This window comes from Triplophysa dalaica, chromosome 16 (genome assembly GCF_015846415.1).
Source record: "Triplophysa dalaica isolate WHDGS20190420 chromosome 16, ASM1584641v1, whole genome shotgun sequence".
NCBI lineage: Eukaryota > Metazoa > Chordata > Actinopteri > Cypriniformes > Nemacheilidae > Triplophysa > Triplophysa dalaica.
In genome coordinates this window covers 20,883,918-20,903,509 of record NC_079557.1, presented here as the reverse complement: position 1 = coordinate 20,903,509, position 19,592 = coordinate 20,883,918, and the positions used below count along the sequence as shown (strand labels likewise).

At 39.4% G+C, this 19,592-nt stretch overlaps 2 protein-coding genes and 1 long non-coding RNA gene across 3 annotated transcripts; 2 read left to right on the top strand and 1 right to left on the bottom strand.

The window, feature by feature from the left end:
* Positions 1-373: 373 nt before the first annotated feature.
* On the top strand, positions 374-2,744 carry LOC130437785 (uncharacterized). Its single transcript, XR_008909234.1, has 3 exons — positions 374-866; positions 1,263-1,332; positions 1,409-2,744. It is a non-coding gene; the product is annotated as an uncharacterized LOC130437785 (long non-coding RNA).
* Positions 2,745-6,751: 4,007 nt separating this feature from the next.
* LOC130437783 (uncharacterized) lies at positions 6,752-10,313 on the bottom strand. The gene is made up of 3 exons (XM_056769365.1): positions 9,142-10,313; positions 7,454-7,651; positions 6,752-7,272 (listed from the first exon to the last, which is right to left on the bottom strand). Exons 1-3 carry the CDS (start codon positions 9,539-9,541, stop codon positions 6,881-6,883), a joined length of 990 nt encoding a protein of 329 aa, XP_056625343.1. The 5' UTR covers positions 9,542-10,313; the 3' UTR covers positions 6,752-6,880.
* Positions 10,314-10,321: 8 nt separating this feature from the next.
* Positions 10,322-15,735, top strand: tmem129 (transmembrane protein 129, E3 ubiquitin protein ligase). The gene is made up of 5 exons (XM_056769364.1): positions 10,322-10,379; positions 10,516-10,765; positions 11,099-11,573; positions 11,862-12,021; positions 14,078-15,735. The coding sequence occupies exons 2-5, from the start codon at positions 10,561-10,563 to the stop codon at positions 14,318-14,320; spliced, it is 1,083 nt and encodes a 360-aa protein (XP_056625342.1). The 5' UTR covers positions 10,322-10,379; positions 10,516-10,560; the 3' UTR covers positions 14,321-15,735.
* The last annotated feature ends 3,857 nt before the right edge of the window (positions 15,736-19,592 follow it).

Here is a 19,592-nt window from a genome sequence, read left to right as displayed (position 1 = left end):
AATGATCTTTCAGCCTTTGAGTTATGTTTAACGTTTGTGTAAAGTCATTTTTCTGCTAAGCCATTTCTTTTCTGAAACTTATTACACGGCTCATTTGAATGCTTGATTCTGATTGGCCAGTCGCGACATTCCAAGGGTTGTTATTTTCAAATAACAACCGCTCACAACTAATAACACCCTGTAACCCGGATGCCGCGAATCATTTTGAGAGGTGTAGTTTAATATTAAACACAAATGAATTATAAATATGTCTTTTAATGAAATATATGACATTATATTTACAAATGATTAAACCAATTTGCCTGTTCGTGACGTCTCAACGTCCTTTCTTACTTTGAAACCGAAAGTAAACGGCTTTTCCTCGCTGGATGTCTGCATTCGGTAAAAATGGACTATCACAATTTGTCCATTTTTTTCTCATGTGTCAAGGAGCCGTATAATAAGTGAGATAATGTACAAGCAGCCAACTGGAAATTCGATAATTCCCACTTCAACCTGGAAATAATTTATGGAACGGTGCTCTTTTAATGTTAGCAGATACTTTTAATGTTTTAATGTTACTCAATACTTTAAAAGGTTACTTCAAGTTGAAGTGGGTGTTGTCGAATTTCCGAGAGCATGTGAAGGCAGCAGAAGACCCACTTTTTAAGATTGGCTGCGCTGCGTCAAGATCGGCTGCACTGTGGGTCTGCAGCTGCAGCTTGTTACTCTTAGGATAGTGAAATTTAGGTGTGTTTGTTTGTTTACGGCATTTCAGATGTGGGTGTTATATAAACGGTGGATAAAATGCTGGATTTGGAGATGGTTTGAAACAGATAGATGGAGTGGTCCCAGTGCTTAAAGATGCCGGACATGAACTGCACGCAGTAAGTCACACTAAGTCATATGTCTATTTTTTGTTGGCAATCGGTGCATGCATAATGTAAACAACACGAAGGAATGCAGTGATTTATTGTGTGCTCGTGCTTGTGTGCTCCCCTGCCTGCTTCCAGCAGCTTGTACTTTTCCGGAAATAATCGTACGGCTGTATCTGTCTTTTATTAATGTGATCAAATTAAATACTCGTCGTAGATATGACGTATGCAATGCTAATGTATAGATTATTATGAAACTGCGTGTGATTCCCCATCTTTAACCTAAATAAATTTTTTTTTTTCCAAATTATGTCAGTCTTTTAATACACTCACTGAGTGTTGGCTAGATGATCATGAATTCTTATACTCTTAAGACTAAAGTGGTGATTGTCCGTTATTGTCAAACAGCTGTGCCTGACACGGCCCCCTACAAGTAGCCAGAACGATGACATAAGCCACCTTCGCATGACCAGGACAGGTACTTACCTGCATATCATTTAAACTCGTGGCAACCAGAGTCACAAACTCTTGATATATGCCTGGATCACTTTCAGGTTGGTAGATCTTTTCTTCTCATCACAGGAGGTCTGAAGTCCTGAGGTCTTAGTGGCTCTGTTGAATGACCTGAGTAAGATTCTGTATATTTTACATGGGTGAGGATATGTTGGTGTTCTTGCTCATGTCTGCCAACTGTATAGCTACTTGAGGCTCTGTTGATTTTGGACAGACAAGAAATGCCCCATCAGCACATTACACATCACTAGTTTTAAAGAATCTGTTTTTGAACCAACGACACAATGTTGCCAAGACCTACAGTACTGCTGATTGACCTGGAAACCATCGTGTTTTAACACTAGATCGTTCTGAGCACTCTTTTCTTCACTTAAGGATTATAAGCAAGGCATCCAAAAACACATTTTAACTCATTTTGAATTTATCTTGATGTTTGGGAATTGGAGGAAATCAGTAGAGCTTCTCCTAGCACGGGAGTGTTTACAGTTATTGGCCCTGTCTATCCTTAGACAACTTCCAACAGACTTGTAATTCTTCCTCTTACACTGAAGAAATGACAAGCTTGTTTCCTCTTCTTTATTCCTTTGTGATTATGTAATCATATGGTTCGGTTTGCCTAAACTAAACTTTAAAAAAAGACATCCGTTTTGCTTTACTGGATGTTTTTTATTGTTTCTGAAGATATGCGACCAAATACACATGAAATAATTGTTCATGTTAAAATCACTAACAGTACTGTATGTCGTTTCATTTCACATTATCCTACAGTATGTTCATTTGCTCTTGCTAGCTGTGTGTTATTAGACATGTGAGCTGATGTGACTTAGAAAAGGCTTAATGAATGAGTCCGGCTATATGTACCTTGGCATGTTTTTTGCAGTGTGTAAGACAGGGGTCTTCAACTGCTTTTCTTTGAGGGCCAGATTCCAAAAAGTTTAAAAAGGATGTTGGCCAGGTTTTTTTACCACATCCTCATTTCTTCTGCCATTATTTATTTCTGTTATTTATTGCATTTTGTTACTTTTATACTGTTTTTTATACTCCTGTTACCTATAGGACATAGAATAAAACATGCACACAAATATTGCATCCAGTATTTTTGCCTTTTCATGATATTTTATTAATATTCCTTGATGCGTTAGTTTACCCAAAAATGAAACCGCTGTACCCAGGTACATCCAAGATGTGGGTGGCATTATTTTTTCAAGAAGATATTTACGAAGATATTTGGTTGAATTAATGAAAGTCATATCAATAAAAGTCAAAAACGCCAACATATTACACACAAAAGTAATCCCTGCCCCTTGTGGCGTAAAACTGGCATCTTATAAAGCGGATCAATTGGTCTTTTCAAGATACTGCACACAAGTTTCTCACTTTCAGTTGAACTCCAATCGCATTCATGTGCTCAACGCATTTAGAAGGGCAGATCCTTTGAAGTGTAAGTTCTGGAGAGAGATGAACAGCTGTTTTTCGTAAATATAGCCATTTAAATCATTCATAATGAAAGCAGTAATAAAAACAACACCGTTTTTCCCTTATCTCTGTGACAACTGTTCAGGTAGTGTACCCTTCCTACAGTTACTGTCAGAGGCACAAGATGTGTTTTGGAATGCAACCAATCGCGTGCGCAAACAGACTGCCTGTGGATTTTCAATTATAATGTTGTAAATAACATTGCGTTTATTGGACAGACCCAATCAAAGCACTTTTTATTACATCAATATATCGTTATGAGCTGCGCAAATAACCTTGGCACTGAATGTAACAGCATTTTAGACTTTTAAAGATGTGGCGTCTCAGGACCTGCATTTCTTAAAGCACACCGTTCTTCAGGTCTCTCTACTTATTTAAATAGAAAGGAGGAAGAGGAGGGGCGAGAGGCAGAGGATGAGGAGGAAGAGGACATGTAAGAGGCAGAGGAGTAAGAAGATGGATTGGGGTGGATGAGTAATGGCAGATGAGGAGGAGGAAAAGGGTTCCACAACTTGATAACTAAATCTTACTCAATCGCTCCTGCTCAATCTGTTTTATCCATAAACTCATGACGTATATTCTATACTACACAAAAAGGAACTGTTCAGTAGATCTGGGATGAAAGGAATAGAAACAATAAGGATGGGTTAGTTGGCTAGTTGTTACTCAAAATGGAGATACCATATGGAGATATTGTTACTGCACCGCTTTACATGGAATTATTTGAAACTCCTTGGTGACTGTTCAAGGAATTGACTTACACAGTGTTCCTTCCATCTGTAAAACGTGTACAACAAGTAGGAATGACAAATACCATAACTATGTTATGTATTGTGTGTCATCAAAGGAGTATATAACTTTGAAAGGTCTGACCATTGATTCATATTCCCGCCTTATGGTTAATCACAGAAAACGACAGCTGTAGTATCTCCAAGAATATCATTGGTCAGATGTTGCCGTTTTATAGGTCATGAAATGTAATATCTGAATTATGTGTAAAATTTTGTATCGACTTTGTCTTAGATGAAAATGTTACTCATATGCTATGTTGAAATCTAAATTCAGAATTTATTTATATCACAAACTTGTCTAATCTAAGCACAAATATTGTGGAGATATCTCACAAAATCCAGAGGACATCTCATGCTTCTGATGGGTTTCTCACAAGGAGGTTTTACCCCGTTGTTTGTCTTAAAGAAATAGTGTCGTTTCATTGTGGTTCGAGAACGATTTGAGACATTAAACACATCTTATGTCTGATGGAGGGACAGTTTTGCAACCACTCACTGTTGCTTCACAAAGGTTCACCCACACCTCATGAATACTGTATGTACAAAACAGGTTGAGAGACGACATTTACAATAAGATAAAAAACAGTTCATGACATGAAAAAATCCTGGAGACTGCTGCAGGCCAACCAGTTATGATTTGAAGGAAAATATATCAGATGCATAAAAGGACCGTGGGTCCGCAGAGAGCAGACATGCTTAAACACCGCTCTTCTTTTTTTCTTTTCAAACATAAGGGCGCCCATTTGTTTCTGGGCAATGTGCCAATGATCCAGCGACCTGCTGGTTGCCTCTGATATTACATTCCTCTGGCACTGGATGTGCCCCGTCTGACGCCAGCCCTCCACAAGAACTCGCAAGTAAATATTTCCAGCTGTCAGTGTTGTTGTGCTCTCTAGTGAGGTAATTCATTGTATTCTCATACATCTAAAATGATTTTAAAAAGTCCAGACTTCAGGCTCCAGATAATTTATTACATTACATCACGTCAATGAAGTCTTTGAGGAGTTTTGTTCATTTTCATGTTTGCTAGGTTGGTGAAATCAAATAAATGTAGTGTGGGGTGAAGGATAAGGGTGAAGAGGATGTGCTGTGACACTGGAGGAATAAGAATGTGAGTGGTGGCGGATGAGGAGGACGCGCGAGAGAAGAAGGACCCGCAAGCGGCAGAGGATGAGTAAGAGAATGCACGGGAGGATGCGGATAAGGACGCCTGAGGGGCGGGTGAAGAGGGTGCGTTAGAGGCGGAAGATGAGAAGGAAGAGGACGTGCGAGAGGTGGAGGGATGATGAGGAGGAAGACGGGCGAGAGGCAGAAGATGAGGACCAATGAGAGGCGGAGGATGAGGACAGGCGAGAGGCGGAGGAGGAAGAAGACGGGCGAGAGGTGGAAGATGAGGACCAATGAGAGGCGGAGGACAGGTGAGAGGCGGAGGAGGAAGAAGACGGGCGAGAGGTGGAAGATGAGGAGGACGCATGAGAGGCAGAGTAGGAAAAAGACGGATAGTGGCAGGATGAGTAATGGCAGATGAGGACCTGGATGCGTGAGAGGCCCAGGATGATGAGGAAGAGGACGGCCGCGAGGTGGTGGAAGAAAAAGACTGGTGAGTAGTGGCAGATGAGGACCTGGATGCGTGAGAGGAGGAAGAGGACATGCAGGAGGAGAAAGATAATGACGCTCAAGAAGCAGAGGATGAGGAGGAAGAGGACAGTTGAGAAGCAGAGGATGAGGAGGAAGAGGATGTTCGAGAGGCGGAGGATGAGGAGGAAGAATTCTGGCGAGTAATGGCGTATGAGGATGCGTGAGAGGAAGATGAGCAGGACGTCCAAGAGGAGAACGATAAGGATAATGCATGGAGGCAGATGATGATGAAGAGGACACAGGAGAGGATGAGGAGAAAGAGGACAAGCAAATGGCGAAGGAGGAACAAGACTGGCATGTAGAGGGAGTGGAGGAGGAGGCCTGAGAGGAGAAGGATAGGGACCCGTGAGAGGTAGAGGATGAGGAGGACGTGCGAGAGGCAGAAGAAGAGGAGAAAGAGGACTGGCGGATGAGTTGGAGCATGTGTGAGAGGAAGAGGATGAAGAGGATGCGTGAGATGCGAAAGATGAGAAGGAAGTGTGAGAGAGGGAGGAAGAGGTTGCACAGGAGGTGGAGGATGCGAGAGAGGAGGAGCATGTACACAGATTAAATGGTTTGAGATGGTTGTTTGATTTTGAAGTGTCAGAAAATATGGTTTCGAGACTTGGTTTGGTTTTTAAGTTGGTGAAGACTCCAGAGGTTCTGTAATATGAGGAGAGCTTTTTAACAGTGCAGTACAACTTGTGTCAGTACAGCTGCTCTACGTTAAAATGGTTTACATTGAGCCGTATCTTCAACTGAATGAGCTTCAGGAAATACTCATTTTCTGAAAACCACAGCCGTCACCTCATCCTTTTCATTTTTACTGAAATGCATCCATACACGTGGATGTCCAAACATCTAATATGAGACATCAATGCAGCCTTCTTTTACACCGAACATTTAATGCTTCTCTGAATGATATTAGATCTTAAGCTTAGTACAAAACTATCTTATTATTTGAGAAGATATTGTTATTGTAAGGCAGATGACTTTGTTGCTGTTTTTCTGAGCTGCAGTTGATCAAAAAACACAGCAGAGACCAGATCAAAGTCCTCTTTTCCTATTCAGTGTTGTATGACCGGAAACTAGTCCGCCGACCCCATGGCGTCCCAAAAGCTCACCAGCGCCATCTTGTGGAATTAGCGAATACTGACAGTTTAGTAAAACCCTTTTATCTTATTTTCTATTACAATACATTGTTAGGATAATTGTGTTGAAGTTATAGAGCACATTCATCTTTATTTAAGACATTTTAAAAACTGAATTTTTCCATAAACTAAACACTTAATAAAACTTGAAAAAGAGGACACCTAGAGGTTGAGCATTTTACTGATATTCTGAACCAAACCTCACCTGCCCGGACCAGCTTATTCTTCCTAAACTTCAGGGGTTTGTCTGTTTGGTCAGTTTAAATATTTTTCATTACATTAATTATAAACTTCTTTTTGATAGTTGTGTTTCGTTACACCATCACAATCAATGAAGTTCTATGTAACAAAGGTTTGATGTGCTTTTAATCACTCACACTGTATTTTGCATTTCATTTTTCTTTTACATTTAATGCTCTTTTTAATCTTTTACAAACTCAAAATAAAACCTAACAATGCATCAACATTAATATTTAAATCACGTTTTTTGATTCACTGGTTTATCTTGCCCTGAACCGAAGGTGTCATCCTCAGGTTGAGAAGGAACACTTGATGTCTGCAAGTGCTCTGGGGGGTTGATAATATGATCAGGGTGTGGATTGAGGATATCTGTATGAATCGGCTGGGGATTTGACTGCAGCTGGTGATGGGGTAGAAGGCTTCTTAATCCTGCAAAAAGTTGGTTTATTAAGGTCTCCATAGAGCGAGTGTGTTCGGTGAGCACTCGAGAAATGAGTCGTTCCTCTCGGGCATGACTCTGTTCCAGGTGACTCTCCAGCCACATGTTTTGTGTCTGCTGCATTCTTTCAAAAAAGTGTTGATACTGTGTATGCAGTGCAGTGCAACACGGGCTTTTTTCTTTGAACATGTCTGAAACACAGAAAGAGAAAACTCATATATAAGCTCCAGAAACAATTACGATCTTCAGGCTCCAAAGTGTGTCTTCTGGTAAATCCTGACATCTTATTTACATCTGTACATTAATAAAGTTCATAAAACAGACTTTAAAATTATCGAGAGTGTCAAATGATAAATCTGAAGAAAGTCAAACCTTGAACAGAGGGCTGCTGGGAAGTGGATGACGGGGTACAGTTGATGATCTCTAAAGAAATGGACGGCTGGGTGGATGTGGCGCTCTCTGCCGGAGCTGAGCTCTCATGTAATGGTTGTGTGAGAACAAGTGGCTCATTCTCTGTTTTAATTGGCTGGATTTCTTCAATTCCGCTTTCCTCATCATCCAAACCATACTCTTTGACAGAAAAAAAAACAAGGCTAGAAACAAAGTTATCACAAGATGCACTATAGACCACTTCGGAAGACGTAAACAAAGTGGTCCAGAAGCTACTCCTGTTTCAGACATAATACAACCAACAGAACATTTATAACTGAATCGAATATATAAGTAGATATGTGCGATTAAAAAAGATACAATTATAAAATGAAATGCATAAATGCTGCTGGACCATTGTTTACACTCGGTCTGTATATGAAAAATTGCAATATTGTGTCTGTATATATGTTATTACTTTACTGTTTCTGTCATTTCTCTCTTTCGATTTCCATAGTGTTCTTTCCTTGTGTATTTACTGTAAAGCTGCTTGTAGAAAGATTCAAGATAGGGAAGGAAGGAGGCGGGAACCGGCAGACATTTAAGTAAAGTTTTAATATAAATAATAACAGCCGGTGGCCCCTCACGGCCGAACGCCGGCGAACAAAACAAATCACAAAGCAAAAACATACATACAACCATAAAACATGTTCGGGCCCGGAACTCTTATATGCTCCCGATCTCCTACGTGATTCGAGACCGGTGTGCGCACATCTGGCGCTCATTAACAATTACTCACCGGTCTCACACCACGGTCTCGCCCCGCCTACTGCACTACGCTGCTTTTAAACTAACGTTTTAAAAAACTATATATTTAAATAAATTAAATAAAGCATCGCATTGTTTTTCACAATTCATTTACTGATCTCTCTCTTTTCATTGTTCGTTCATTCACGCATGCCTTCTTTAAATTTGGCAATATATTTACTTCTTTTTTTTCAGACATTCATTTTTACGTTCATGAATCTTATAAAAGTTTAATATACACTCTTGCTTATTAGCATTTAAAACGATCCACTTACACAAACAGACGTTTATCAGTTAGTTTATTTATTCATTCATTCAAATAGCAATGATTCTATGTATTCTACACACTTACACTGCAAGAAATGACTTTCTTTCTTAGTCTTTTTTTTGTTTTCCAGTAAAAATGTAAAAAAAACTCTTGAATCAAGATGCATTTTCTTTATGAGCACAATAACCTAAGAAAATTAGTCTTGTTTTTAGTAAAAAAAATAGGAAATTTCAGTGAATTTGTGCTTAAAACAAGCAAAAAAGCATGATCTTGATTTAAGAAACCTTTTACTTAGTCACTCAATTCAAGATAATTTTCTTACCCCATTGGCAGATTTTTTTGCTTGATTTAAGCACAAGTGCACTGAAGTTTTCTTAGGTCAGTTTGCTCATCAAGAAAATGCATCTTGATTCATGAATGTTTAGACATTTATACACAAGAAAAACAGACTTAGTAAGAATTTACATCTGTACTTATACGCACTTACTTTAAAGTTTGTTTTCAACGATGAAAAGTGTGAAAAGCGCTTTAGAAATAAATTGAAATATTAGTTTTGCCCACTTAACTAAATGAGTTCAACTTATTAATATACTCACAGTGTCACAGTGTAACTCACCATCACATTCATCTTCGTCAAAAGTCGAGCACTCGACGGGAGATTCGTCTTTACGGTGGACATCATGTAACGTTACAGTGTGATTTGACGTAACCGAAGGTCTATGTCCGAAAATCTCTTCCATTGTATCGAAATGCTTAAATGCTCCATCGGAACTGGAAATGTTTTGTCTTTTTGCCTTGTAGTAAATGGATTTGAGCGTTTTCCAGCGGTGTTTCACCTGATCACATGAGCGCAAGAAGCCCATTGATTTATGTTTAGCGCAAACCTTTCTGAAGATGAGACTGTTGCGACGCTTTCGTCCGTCTTTATATCGATCTATATTCATCTCCTTTAATGTCTGCAGGAGAAAATCTGTCTCCTCCTCGCCCCAGAAATGTCTGCTTTTTCTGCCTGACATCGCACAATCACTTTCTTTCGCACCTGTATAAATGTTTTTTTTTTTAACATAAAATCGATTTTCAGAATCAAGTGTTTTAACGAGAAATTCAGATTATTGCATTCGGATCCCACACCGAAGGATGAAGGAGGAGGATACAAGACAGCACATTCTGCCTCTTCAGACCACAGCCAATTAGAAAGCTCCGTTCCGCCCCCAGGCTTTCAAATGTCTCACTCTCATTGGTTGTGTAGTTGAGGAGTTGCAGTTTTATAGGATTGTAGCCTGTCACTCAATGTTCATTTTGCCTTTCCTCGTTTCTGCAACGAGATTAGGGCAGTCGGATTATAGCCTTCATATGACGTTTGTTCATGAAAAACTAGGACACATCATGTTTACATCATTTGTTTGTGAATCAAACAGTGTTCCCCTTAAAAACATCAGTGGAACAGAAAGATATGAATTAGAAACCGACCTAATGCCTTGTAATGTGCAATCTGATGGTTAACAAAAATATGTATTAATGTGTCAATAATAATATTTATGAACGTATTGTTACTTATTTTTGAATAACGACACAATTCACATAATAAAAACACTTATGCAACAGCAACAATAATAATAATACAAATGATAACATAGTGCTCCAATTCTGTTAAAAATAAATTAACATTTATTTATACAACATTTATATCACATTTAAAATATAATTATACTATATTTTTAATGGCAATCATATTTTAAAACAATATTTTGTTTAATCAAACTTGTATTGTGTTTTTCCGCTTATAGTGGCCAGACTTTTATTTTGAAAACATTCCACGTCTCATGGTTTCACTTTCTGGTTACGCGCAATAAAGTATGTAATAAACATGTTGTATCTGTTTCTCGCTGCTCACTCAAATATTATTAAATGTCTATAATTTGAAATTAATGTATGTAACGTGACAGTAACAAAATGTTGTTGGGTTGTTTCCTGTACTTTTATTGTGAAGGCGTCAGCAGCAGCAGCAGCAGCAGCAGCGTGTTGAGATGTAAACATGGACAGGCCGGACACTACATTCAGTCTGGTTTATATAGTGCTCTCGCTATGTTTTGTTTTTACACCCAATGAGTTTCGCTCGGCTGGTTTTACAGTACAGCACATGTTCTCAGGATGGTTGGGCAGTGAAGACATCAGCTTTATTCATCATCACATCAAGAGAACAACACTAACACTGATCGTCCACTGTTTCCTGCCACTGGGTATGACGACAACACTCACACTGTACACTTTTTAAACAACACACAGTGCAATAAGGGAATACCAGCATACTTCTTATAGTGTACATCTGTATACTTCTGTCTAAAGTATACTGCTCTGTCAATCATCTCCTGTATATTACACAAGAAGAAGCTGCTCGATACAAACAAGAGAAGAGAAGTCTGGTCTAGCCATTAGTTTTGATTTTGTTGGTCACAACATTATAGTTCAATTCATGTTTCTGGTTCTACACACTAAACCGATATTAATTGTGCATTGGAAAAGATATTCTACTTTCGCTCTAACACGCGTGTTGTTGTGTACATGTGTTGCAGGTTACTACATAGGAATGTGTTTCGCTGCTCCTGAACAGAATCTTCTATATATCCATCATGCAAGTCAAGGATGGCAAATCTATCTTACCGTTTCACTGGCCATTCAGCTCGTGAGTTGTGCACTGGCTTTCTATTGGTCCAGACAAGGATGGGTGAATCATCCCATATGTAAAGCTCTCAGCGTTCACGCCCCCCCAAACTCCAGCTGGAGGGCCGTGGCGTCATCCATCAACACTGAATTTCGCCGCATTGACAAATTTGCTTCGGGTTCTCCAAGTGCAAGAGTGATTGTCACCGATACCTGGGTGCTGAAGGTCACCACGTATCACTTGCATGTTGCTCTTCATCAGGACTGTCATTTGACCGTCACCGACTCCAAACATCACAGCCTGTCGCCTGATTTAAACACACCAGTGCAGATAGTCACCATCACTGTTGCCAGTATCAATCCCAGAGTCAAGTCTTTTGACATAAGGTCATTTCATATTTACTTATATGTGTTTGTGTGACTGGAGATGGTGGTCTAGTGGGTTAAACCACTGAACTGGTAAATCAAAGGTTGCTGGTTCAATCCCAGCATCCACCACCAGTGTGTCCTTGAGCAAGACACTTTACTCCATGTTGCTCCAGGGGGATTGTCCCTGTAATAAGTGCACTGTAAGTCGCTTTGGATAAAAGCGTCTGCCAAATGACTAAAAATGTAAAAAAAAATGTGTGTCTCATATCCTGAACTCAAACTGAACATCTGTCTTTTCTCTTCCAGGTTAAAATCTACAGAGTATGTTGAGCTACAGGATAAACTGCACGCACCAATCAGAAATGCTGCCAATGTGGTTATCCATCTGACCATGAGTGAGCTGTTTCTGGATACCTTCAAGTCATATGTGAGGATGAATGATGTTTACAGGTGCCCGAGTGGACAGGTGAAGGCCCTCTTTCTTCTGTATTTCCAAAATGTGTTTTTTATGAACATTGTGTTTTCTTAACAATGGCCATAATCAGTTAAAAATATATTTCTATAGCTTTTCATTGTTTCAAAGCAGCTTTACAGACAAGGAAAAACAGCATAGAAATAAGCAAAATAAATCATATAAAAACAAGAAAATGATCAAATACATTTTATTTTAACAGATATTTAATGTTATAATTATATATTTATAAAAAAAAATATTGTTATAAAAACAATAATAGGGCTGTAAAACGGATATTTACGATTAATGGCATCCAGGAAAAAGATCGTGTTTACACAGTATATGTATGTGTACTGTGTGCCTATGATAAAACATGCACATAAACATGCATATTTATTTTTTAAATATTAGAAATATAAAAATGAATAAACATTAACATTTATTATTGTTAATTTAAAAATCAATTATTGGTTAATATAAAGAAATACATCTACATTTTTCCTAAATATATACAGTTTACAATGTGTATGTTTATGTGTTTATAAATAGAAAATTAATATTCACAGTACATATATTATGTAAACACTTTTATTCTGGATGCAATTAATTCGTGTTATTGTTTGACAGCCCTAATTAATAATGAACTGGTAATTAAAAACTATGCATGTGTTGGAGCTAATCCACCACTAAGATGGTGCTGTGGACTCATCACACCCAATTGGAAACACCTGTGCTGTTAATTTAAGGTGGCTGAGCAATTGTTTGGTGTGCATTGGTGATGGGAACATGTGGTTCTTACCATAGCCATCATAATGTTCTGTGTTTCCTTGCGTATTGGAATGGACAGAGGATTTCTATGAATGAAGTGTTTTCGACTGGCAAGATTAATGAGGATGAATTCACAACTTTTAAAGATGATGCTGGTGGTGTGTTTGAAAGTGACTCTGTTCATCATCATGCTGGTACTGAAGGAGGCAAAGCTGTTGAAACTGGGAAAACAAGAAGGAAAATGCAAATTTTCAATAATCACTGTAACACCTTTATCTGTCAATGGCAGTGCAAATTGAAGTTAATGCAAGTAAATAAAGTTAAACAACAGGTTAATGTTCTCCTTTCTGGGAAAATGACCAGACAAACTGTTCCTGATGTACACAAAATATTACAAATATTCTTTAAAAATTTATAGTGAAATGTTGTGTAAGGATGCCGTTGAAGCTCACAGTTCATTTCTTGAAATGTCAAAGCCTCAATCTGAGTACAATAGGCAAGAAAAGTGACTTTTTATCAGAATGAAGGAAGAAAATGAGTTTGTCACTGCTGTTGAACAATGGCTGTGAGAGACTGGAGTGTCATATTACACTGATCAAAATTATAAACCCCCATTTTTCATGATCTGAACTCAAATATCTGACTTTTTCTATATACACAAAAGGCTTATTTCTCTCAAATATCGTTCATAAATCTGTGTTAGGGAGCACTTCTCCTTTGCCGAGATAATCCATTCACCTCACAGGTGTGACATATCAAGATGCTGATATGAAAGCATGATTATTGCTCAGGTGTGCCTTAGGCTGGACACAATAAAAGGCCACTCTAAAATGTGGAAACATCCTATAACCTTCCACATCTTACAGGACAGCCGTTACAGCACGTCGTTCACAGGTTTAATGTGTTTTCACTTACAGTCAAAAAACTAACTTTGAATTCTAGACACGCAGGAGTCATTTTGTTTCTGTTTTTGTCATATGATTCGTTCAGGGCAAATAAAGAACCACGGGAGGTCAGATATTGTGATTTTTTTTTTTTTAAATTAAATCATAAAAATAAATCTTTGTAATTTACTATCACTGTTGCTGGTGCAAGTTTATTCTGGACCCTGTTTCAAATGATTTAGTGCATCTGATTGGCCCTGAATACCAGCCATTAAATACAAGATGTCTAGAACTGGACTAATTATTTTATTATAATTTTTTTCTTAGTGTTTTTTTTAAATGTGAAACTTCTACCTGATGACACATCTGATGATCTATTAAGTTTATTTTGTGTCTTTTCTTGTATTCCGTTATAGGAACTCGAGGCGTGTATTGGATGTATGCAGGTCAATGCTAACGTCAAACTTCTGCGGCTGTGTCACGATGACGGTGAATGTCAGCTGTGTTTCTGTCGGCCCATGTGGTGTCTTACGTGTATGGGTAAATGGTTTGCCAGTCGACAGGACCAGCAGCAGCCAGAGACGTGGCTGAGCAGCAGGGTCCCATGTCCAACCTGCAGGGCCAAATTCTGCATTTTAGATGTCTGTCCTATTATTTGATTAAATATGGAATCGTTATCCGTAGATCTTTCTCAACTTGGTATTTCTGAGCATTTGTGCAAAACGCCTTAATAGGATATTTTCCTATCAGATACTGTATGTGTCTAGATTTCGCTCAACAAACATACAAGGCAAAATTCAACATAGATTTCCTAAATCTCTCAATGTAGTAACATATTTTTCCATATTTCACATATTATGGATTCTCAAAAATATGTCAAAGCCAAAACATTAACACTATTTTTTTGCCATTAAAATAAGTTACCCCTCACAAATCTCATTTTGATGAAAAGAAATGTTAAGATTTATATTTTATGGCATTTTCACATTATGGTGGTATTAATTTGTGCTGATTTTAAAATAAAAACTTATTTCATAATAACAGTCACGTACTTGTTTTATATCAGCAAAATGAATAGTTGAATATTCCGTAATAAAACAATAAAAGAACAGGCATTTTTTTCCTTTAATTTTTTGTTTTAAGATTTTTTTTGTTTAGCAGACAGACATTCACTGTTTCCTAATCCCTGCACACACACATTTGGTCTGATGGAAACATATTCATTAGAGAATAAAGGTGTTGACAATCAAACAATAGTGTTTTCGTGCTCAAATGTTTACCAGATGTTTGTTTACAGAGGAACTTTAACTTCCTGAATTGTATCAGTTACTGTTTTCAAGGCTAAATCATTTACTGTCATTGATATTTACATTAATCTTGTTATAAAAGGCACATACTGTAGATGTTTTGAAGAGTAAACCCAATGGTATATATTTACACGTTTTAAGTTCAACAGTTAAATCACTTTACATCATCATGTTTATTAAAATTTAGTTCATACTATTGAATGTCTTCACAGTACATCATCAGACGCCAATCATAGCAAACAATGAATTCATTCAAAACAAAACAGTTTCAATTCAGAGAATCATAATTGTTGTGTTTGGACTGTCTTTGTACTTTTTTCATGTAATAATGTCTCAATGTGGACAGCTGTTTCTGAACTTAAAATATCAGTAAAAAATAACAATTTCTCATTGTTCATGGGCTTTATTTACGTACAATATCATTTATTTTTGTGAGAAAGCAGCATTTTGGTATTACATGCAGTAAAACAATAATTTGTTTTATATTTAATTCACATGATTCTGTTTTAGCATATTTAGACAATTATTTTCCAATTCTCACTGTCAGAAAGTTCTTGAAATGTCTGTAGCACGAGGAAGGTGGGATGAATGATGATGGGTGACTACGTCTAGAAGTCTAAAACAATCAAATGGACACTTATGAAGTTTTGGACGACTCATCATTTGTAACTGTTATGTTAAACTGTTGTTTTGAGCTCAGTGTTATGCTCATCCTTGTCATGCCTGCATACGAGTATACCGAAATGTATAAATGTGTAAATTTTTCAGTTGATGGTAATTTTTTATGTGATATTCGTATTCAGCATGCTAATCTTCACAAAGAAACAGTAAAGATTAAGGGAAAACACAACTTTTCTACATTGTGTTATTAAAGACAATTGATTTACAGTTTACCAAATTAATTATATCTATACTAATATTGTAGATAAGAGTAGACAGGAACGGAACAAAATCACTATAGAACATTTATGATATCTTTAAATTAATTTAGAATAGAATTGCATGTAAAATTGACAAGTCATTATTTATAATAAACATATCAACAATATTAAAAGCTGTTAAAACACACTCTTCTTATCAAAAATATAGGTGCTTCATGATGCCATAGAAGAACCTTTTTTGTCTAAATGGTTCCATAAAGAACCTTTACCATCCGAATAACCTTTCTGTTTCACAAAGCGAAAAACGGATCTTCAGATTATAAAAACGTGAGGCAGAAATTGTTCTTTAAAGAACCTTTTGACTGAATGGTTCTTTCTGGAACCAAATATTTTTCTTCCATGGCATCGCTGTTTTTTTAAGAGTGTAATAAGTAATTTAACTAGAGAGACATCTGTATCTTGATCAAATGTACTACAATAGAATTCTTACCATTTTTGTTGCCATTTTAAGCAGTTTTCTGCAAAAATTCCAGCACACAAAGTTCTCTAAAATTAACAGAAACATTACTGTACTACAGTAGTGAAATTGAAATACCACATTCAATACCCACCCAATCATTTAAAATATTAATAACATTCTAATGCATACTTTGTACAGGTATTACATCAACTAGGAAACCAAGTTTCTTGGTCCGAATTCAACATATCTATAATTGCATTATGTAATTTAGAATTAATTAAGAGAATATTTAATTACATGTTTGTATAAAAATCAAGCAGATATATTTAATCAAAGTTCTGGTAAAAATAATTTGTGTATATCTCATGGAAGGCTATAGCAATATGGTATATATGGTAAATGATGACCATTCAAAACTCTTGGCACATGACGCACACTGAAATTCTTCTCCTCCACATCCAGAAGCTTTTATACTTGCAGTTTAAAAAAGATAATTCAAGATTCTATTGTTGAGATCAGTCCGACAAATAAAAAAACATTTGTCCCAAATAAGCACACGTCTGTATTGTAACAAAATCCAAAGCAAAAGAAAATAAAAGATGGTCAAATAGCCTATAAAACTTTGTAAAATTGTAACATGAATGTACAGTTCCTGTATAAAGACCTTTGAAAACAGAAGACATCATATGGGCACATTTGACATGCAATAAATGTAGAAGAAAAAAGAAAACCAAATAAAGAGATTTGTAGCTGTATCTATTGACACAAGTTCAAGCAAAATGAACAAACATGAATAAATAATGAACACTTGTATTGGTATTAACTAACAAAACTCGGGGGAAAGAATGAAACGTCTTGGTTACGTATGTAACCTCAGTTCCCTGATGGAGGGAACGAGACGTTGTGTCGAGAACGACAGATGGGGTTCGCCCTTGAGAACCAATCAACTCTGACTACTATAGAAAAGGCCAATGAAATTTGGCGAATGCAATTTGCATGCCGGGCTCCGCCCCCGGAAATCCGGTATAAAAGGAGGCCGGCGTGCAGCATTCACTTACCTTTGTTCTGAAGAGCCTGAGACCTCTCAAACTGCAGCAGAATACGATACGTGTTCGTGGCATAAGGGACACAACGTCTCGTTCCCTCCATCAGGGAACTGAGGTTACATACGTAACCAAGACGTTCCCTTTCTGTCGGTCTCTCGACGTTGTGTCGAGAACGACAGATGGGGTTGCCTATGGAAAACGCCACAACGCTGTATCGCGTCACAATCTCTAGCGAAGCGACGGTAACAAGCCTGGGCGTGTCATCTCGAAGCTTTCGTGAGACTGTAACCTTCCAGTGTGGTGGTCGGGGGGTTCCAGAGCTTTCTTGGAGAAAGATGGGTACAGCCCTGACCGGTAACTTTCACGGACGGGGCCTTAGCTCTCTATAGGCGAGAGGCCGTCCAGATCAGTTTACACCGGGTAAGCGCGACTCTTAATCAGAGAAGCGCTACAGAGGCCACCTCCTACCTGTGGGGAGGAATATGGTGGATATAGGTATGGTCTCGTCCTTGGAGGAGAACGCATGGAACGTGCGGACTGAGTAGTTAACCGCGAGGTGGAGGCCCACCTGGGGAAGCTCATGGGTTACCAGGAGTGGGAACCATTCTCATGAGGATACATCAGACGGAACAGCCCACGGAGGGGGTGTTACAGACGTCCGGTAGCACTAGGTCCGGTTAGAGCTATCTGTGATAGCTCACATGGTATCCCGGCCTAAGGGGGAAGGCTGCTCTGCCCAGCCAGCCCCCAGGGGGTGCTTGTTTGGTGATGGATGGAATGCCTATTCTTAACCAGTGTCTGGGTAAGAAGGGAGGCTGGTGAGGTACCAGTTTCTTAGCGATGTGTTCGGGTAAGAAGAAAAGGTAAATAGCACACTGACCCAACCTGTTAGAGGGTGGAAAGGTGCTTTCGCAGGCATACGCCCCCCCGGATGCCAGTCCTACATGTCGCCACGCAGGACGTGGGCTGACACCGGGTTTACGCGAAGGTTGTTAACCCTTGCGAAGGTGTTTGGGCATAGCCCAACCCGCAGCTCTACAGATGTCTGCTAGAGAGTCGCTTCTGCCAGTGTCCAGGAGGTGGCTAAACTCCGTGTGGAGTGAGCCCTCACTGCCAATGGGCATGGGAGATTCTGAGATCGGAATGCCGTCGTAACGGCGTCCACGACCCAGTGCGCCAGCCTCTGTTTGGAGACAGCCTTCCCCTTCTGCTGTCCTCCAACAGACACGGAGCTGGTCAGAGCTTCAGAGCTCTGCATGTGGTCCAGTACGTACTGGACACAACACTAATCGGGTTGGGTCTTCCTCCCCTATGGGGAGCGCCTGCAAGTTCACCACTTGGCCCCGGAGGGAGTAGTGGGAACTTCTTGGGCACGCATCCGGGCCTGGGTCTCAAGATAACGTGAGAGTTTCCAGGGCCGAGTTTAAGGCAATCCAGGGACACGGAGGATGCTTGGTGGTCCCCTACCCTCTTGAAGGAAGTGAGCGCCATCAGGAGGGCCGTCTTACTCTATGAGGAAGATCGGAACCTCCGAGGGGCTCTTTGGGGGGCCCTGAGGCTCCCCAGGACCACTTAGGGTCCCAAGAGGGTATGGAGCGGAGATGAGGCGGATTCCGCCCTCTCGCTGCTTAGGAACCTGGTGACCAGGTCGTGTTGCCCTAGAAACGCCATGTGTCCCAGGAGCCTCTGAATTGTTTCAGGGGGACTGCTGTCTGCCTAAAATGTTCATTTCAGACAGTTCAACACTGGTTGGGCACAACTGCGGACAGGTGCGCCGACATGGTGACAGAGTTGAGTTCCATACCGAGAAAGAGGACACTCTGCACTGGGGAGAGCTTGCCCCTCTCTTGGTTGACCTGGAGTCCCAATCGACCTAGGTGCCGGAGCACCAGGTCCCTTTGTGTACATAACAGATCTCGCGAGTGTGCCAAGATAGGCCAGTCGCTGAGATCGTTTAGTACCCGCTCGCCTTCCTCCTCTCAGGGAGAAAGGGCGGTCAGGGACAGACCGAAAGGGAGGACTCTGTACTGATATGCCCGCCTCTCGCACGCGAACCGTGGGAACGGCCGGTGTCGAGGAGGATCGAGACATGAAAGTAAGCGTCCTTCAGGTCGATTGCCACGAACCAATCCTGACACCTCATAGATGTCAGGACGCGCCTCTGTGTGAGCACCCTGAATGGCAGCTTGTGAAGGTGCTCTGTTCAGGGTACGCAGCCTTTGGGGGCAACCCGCCGT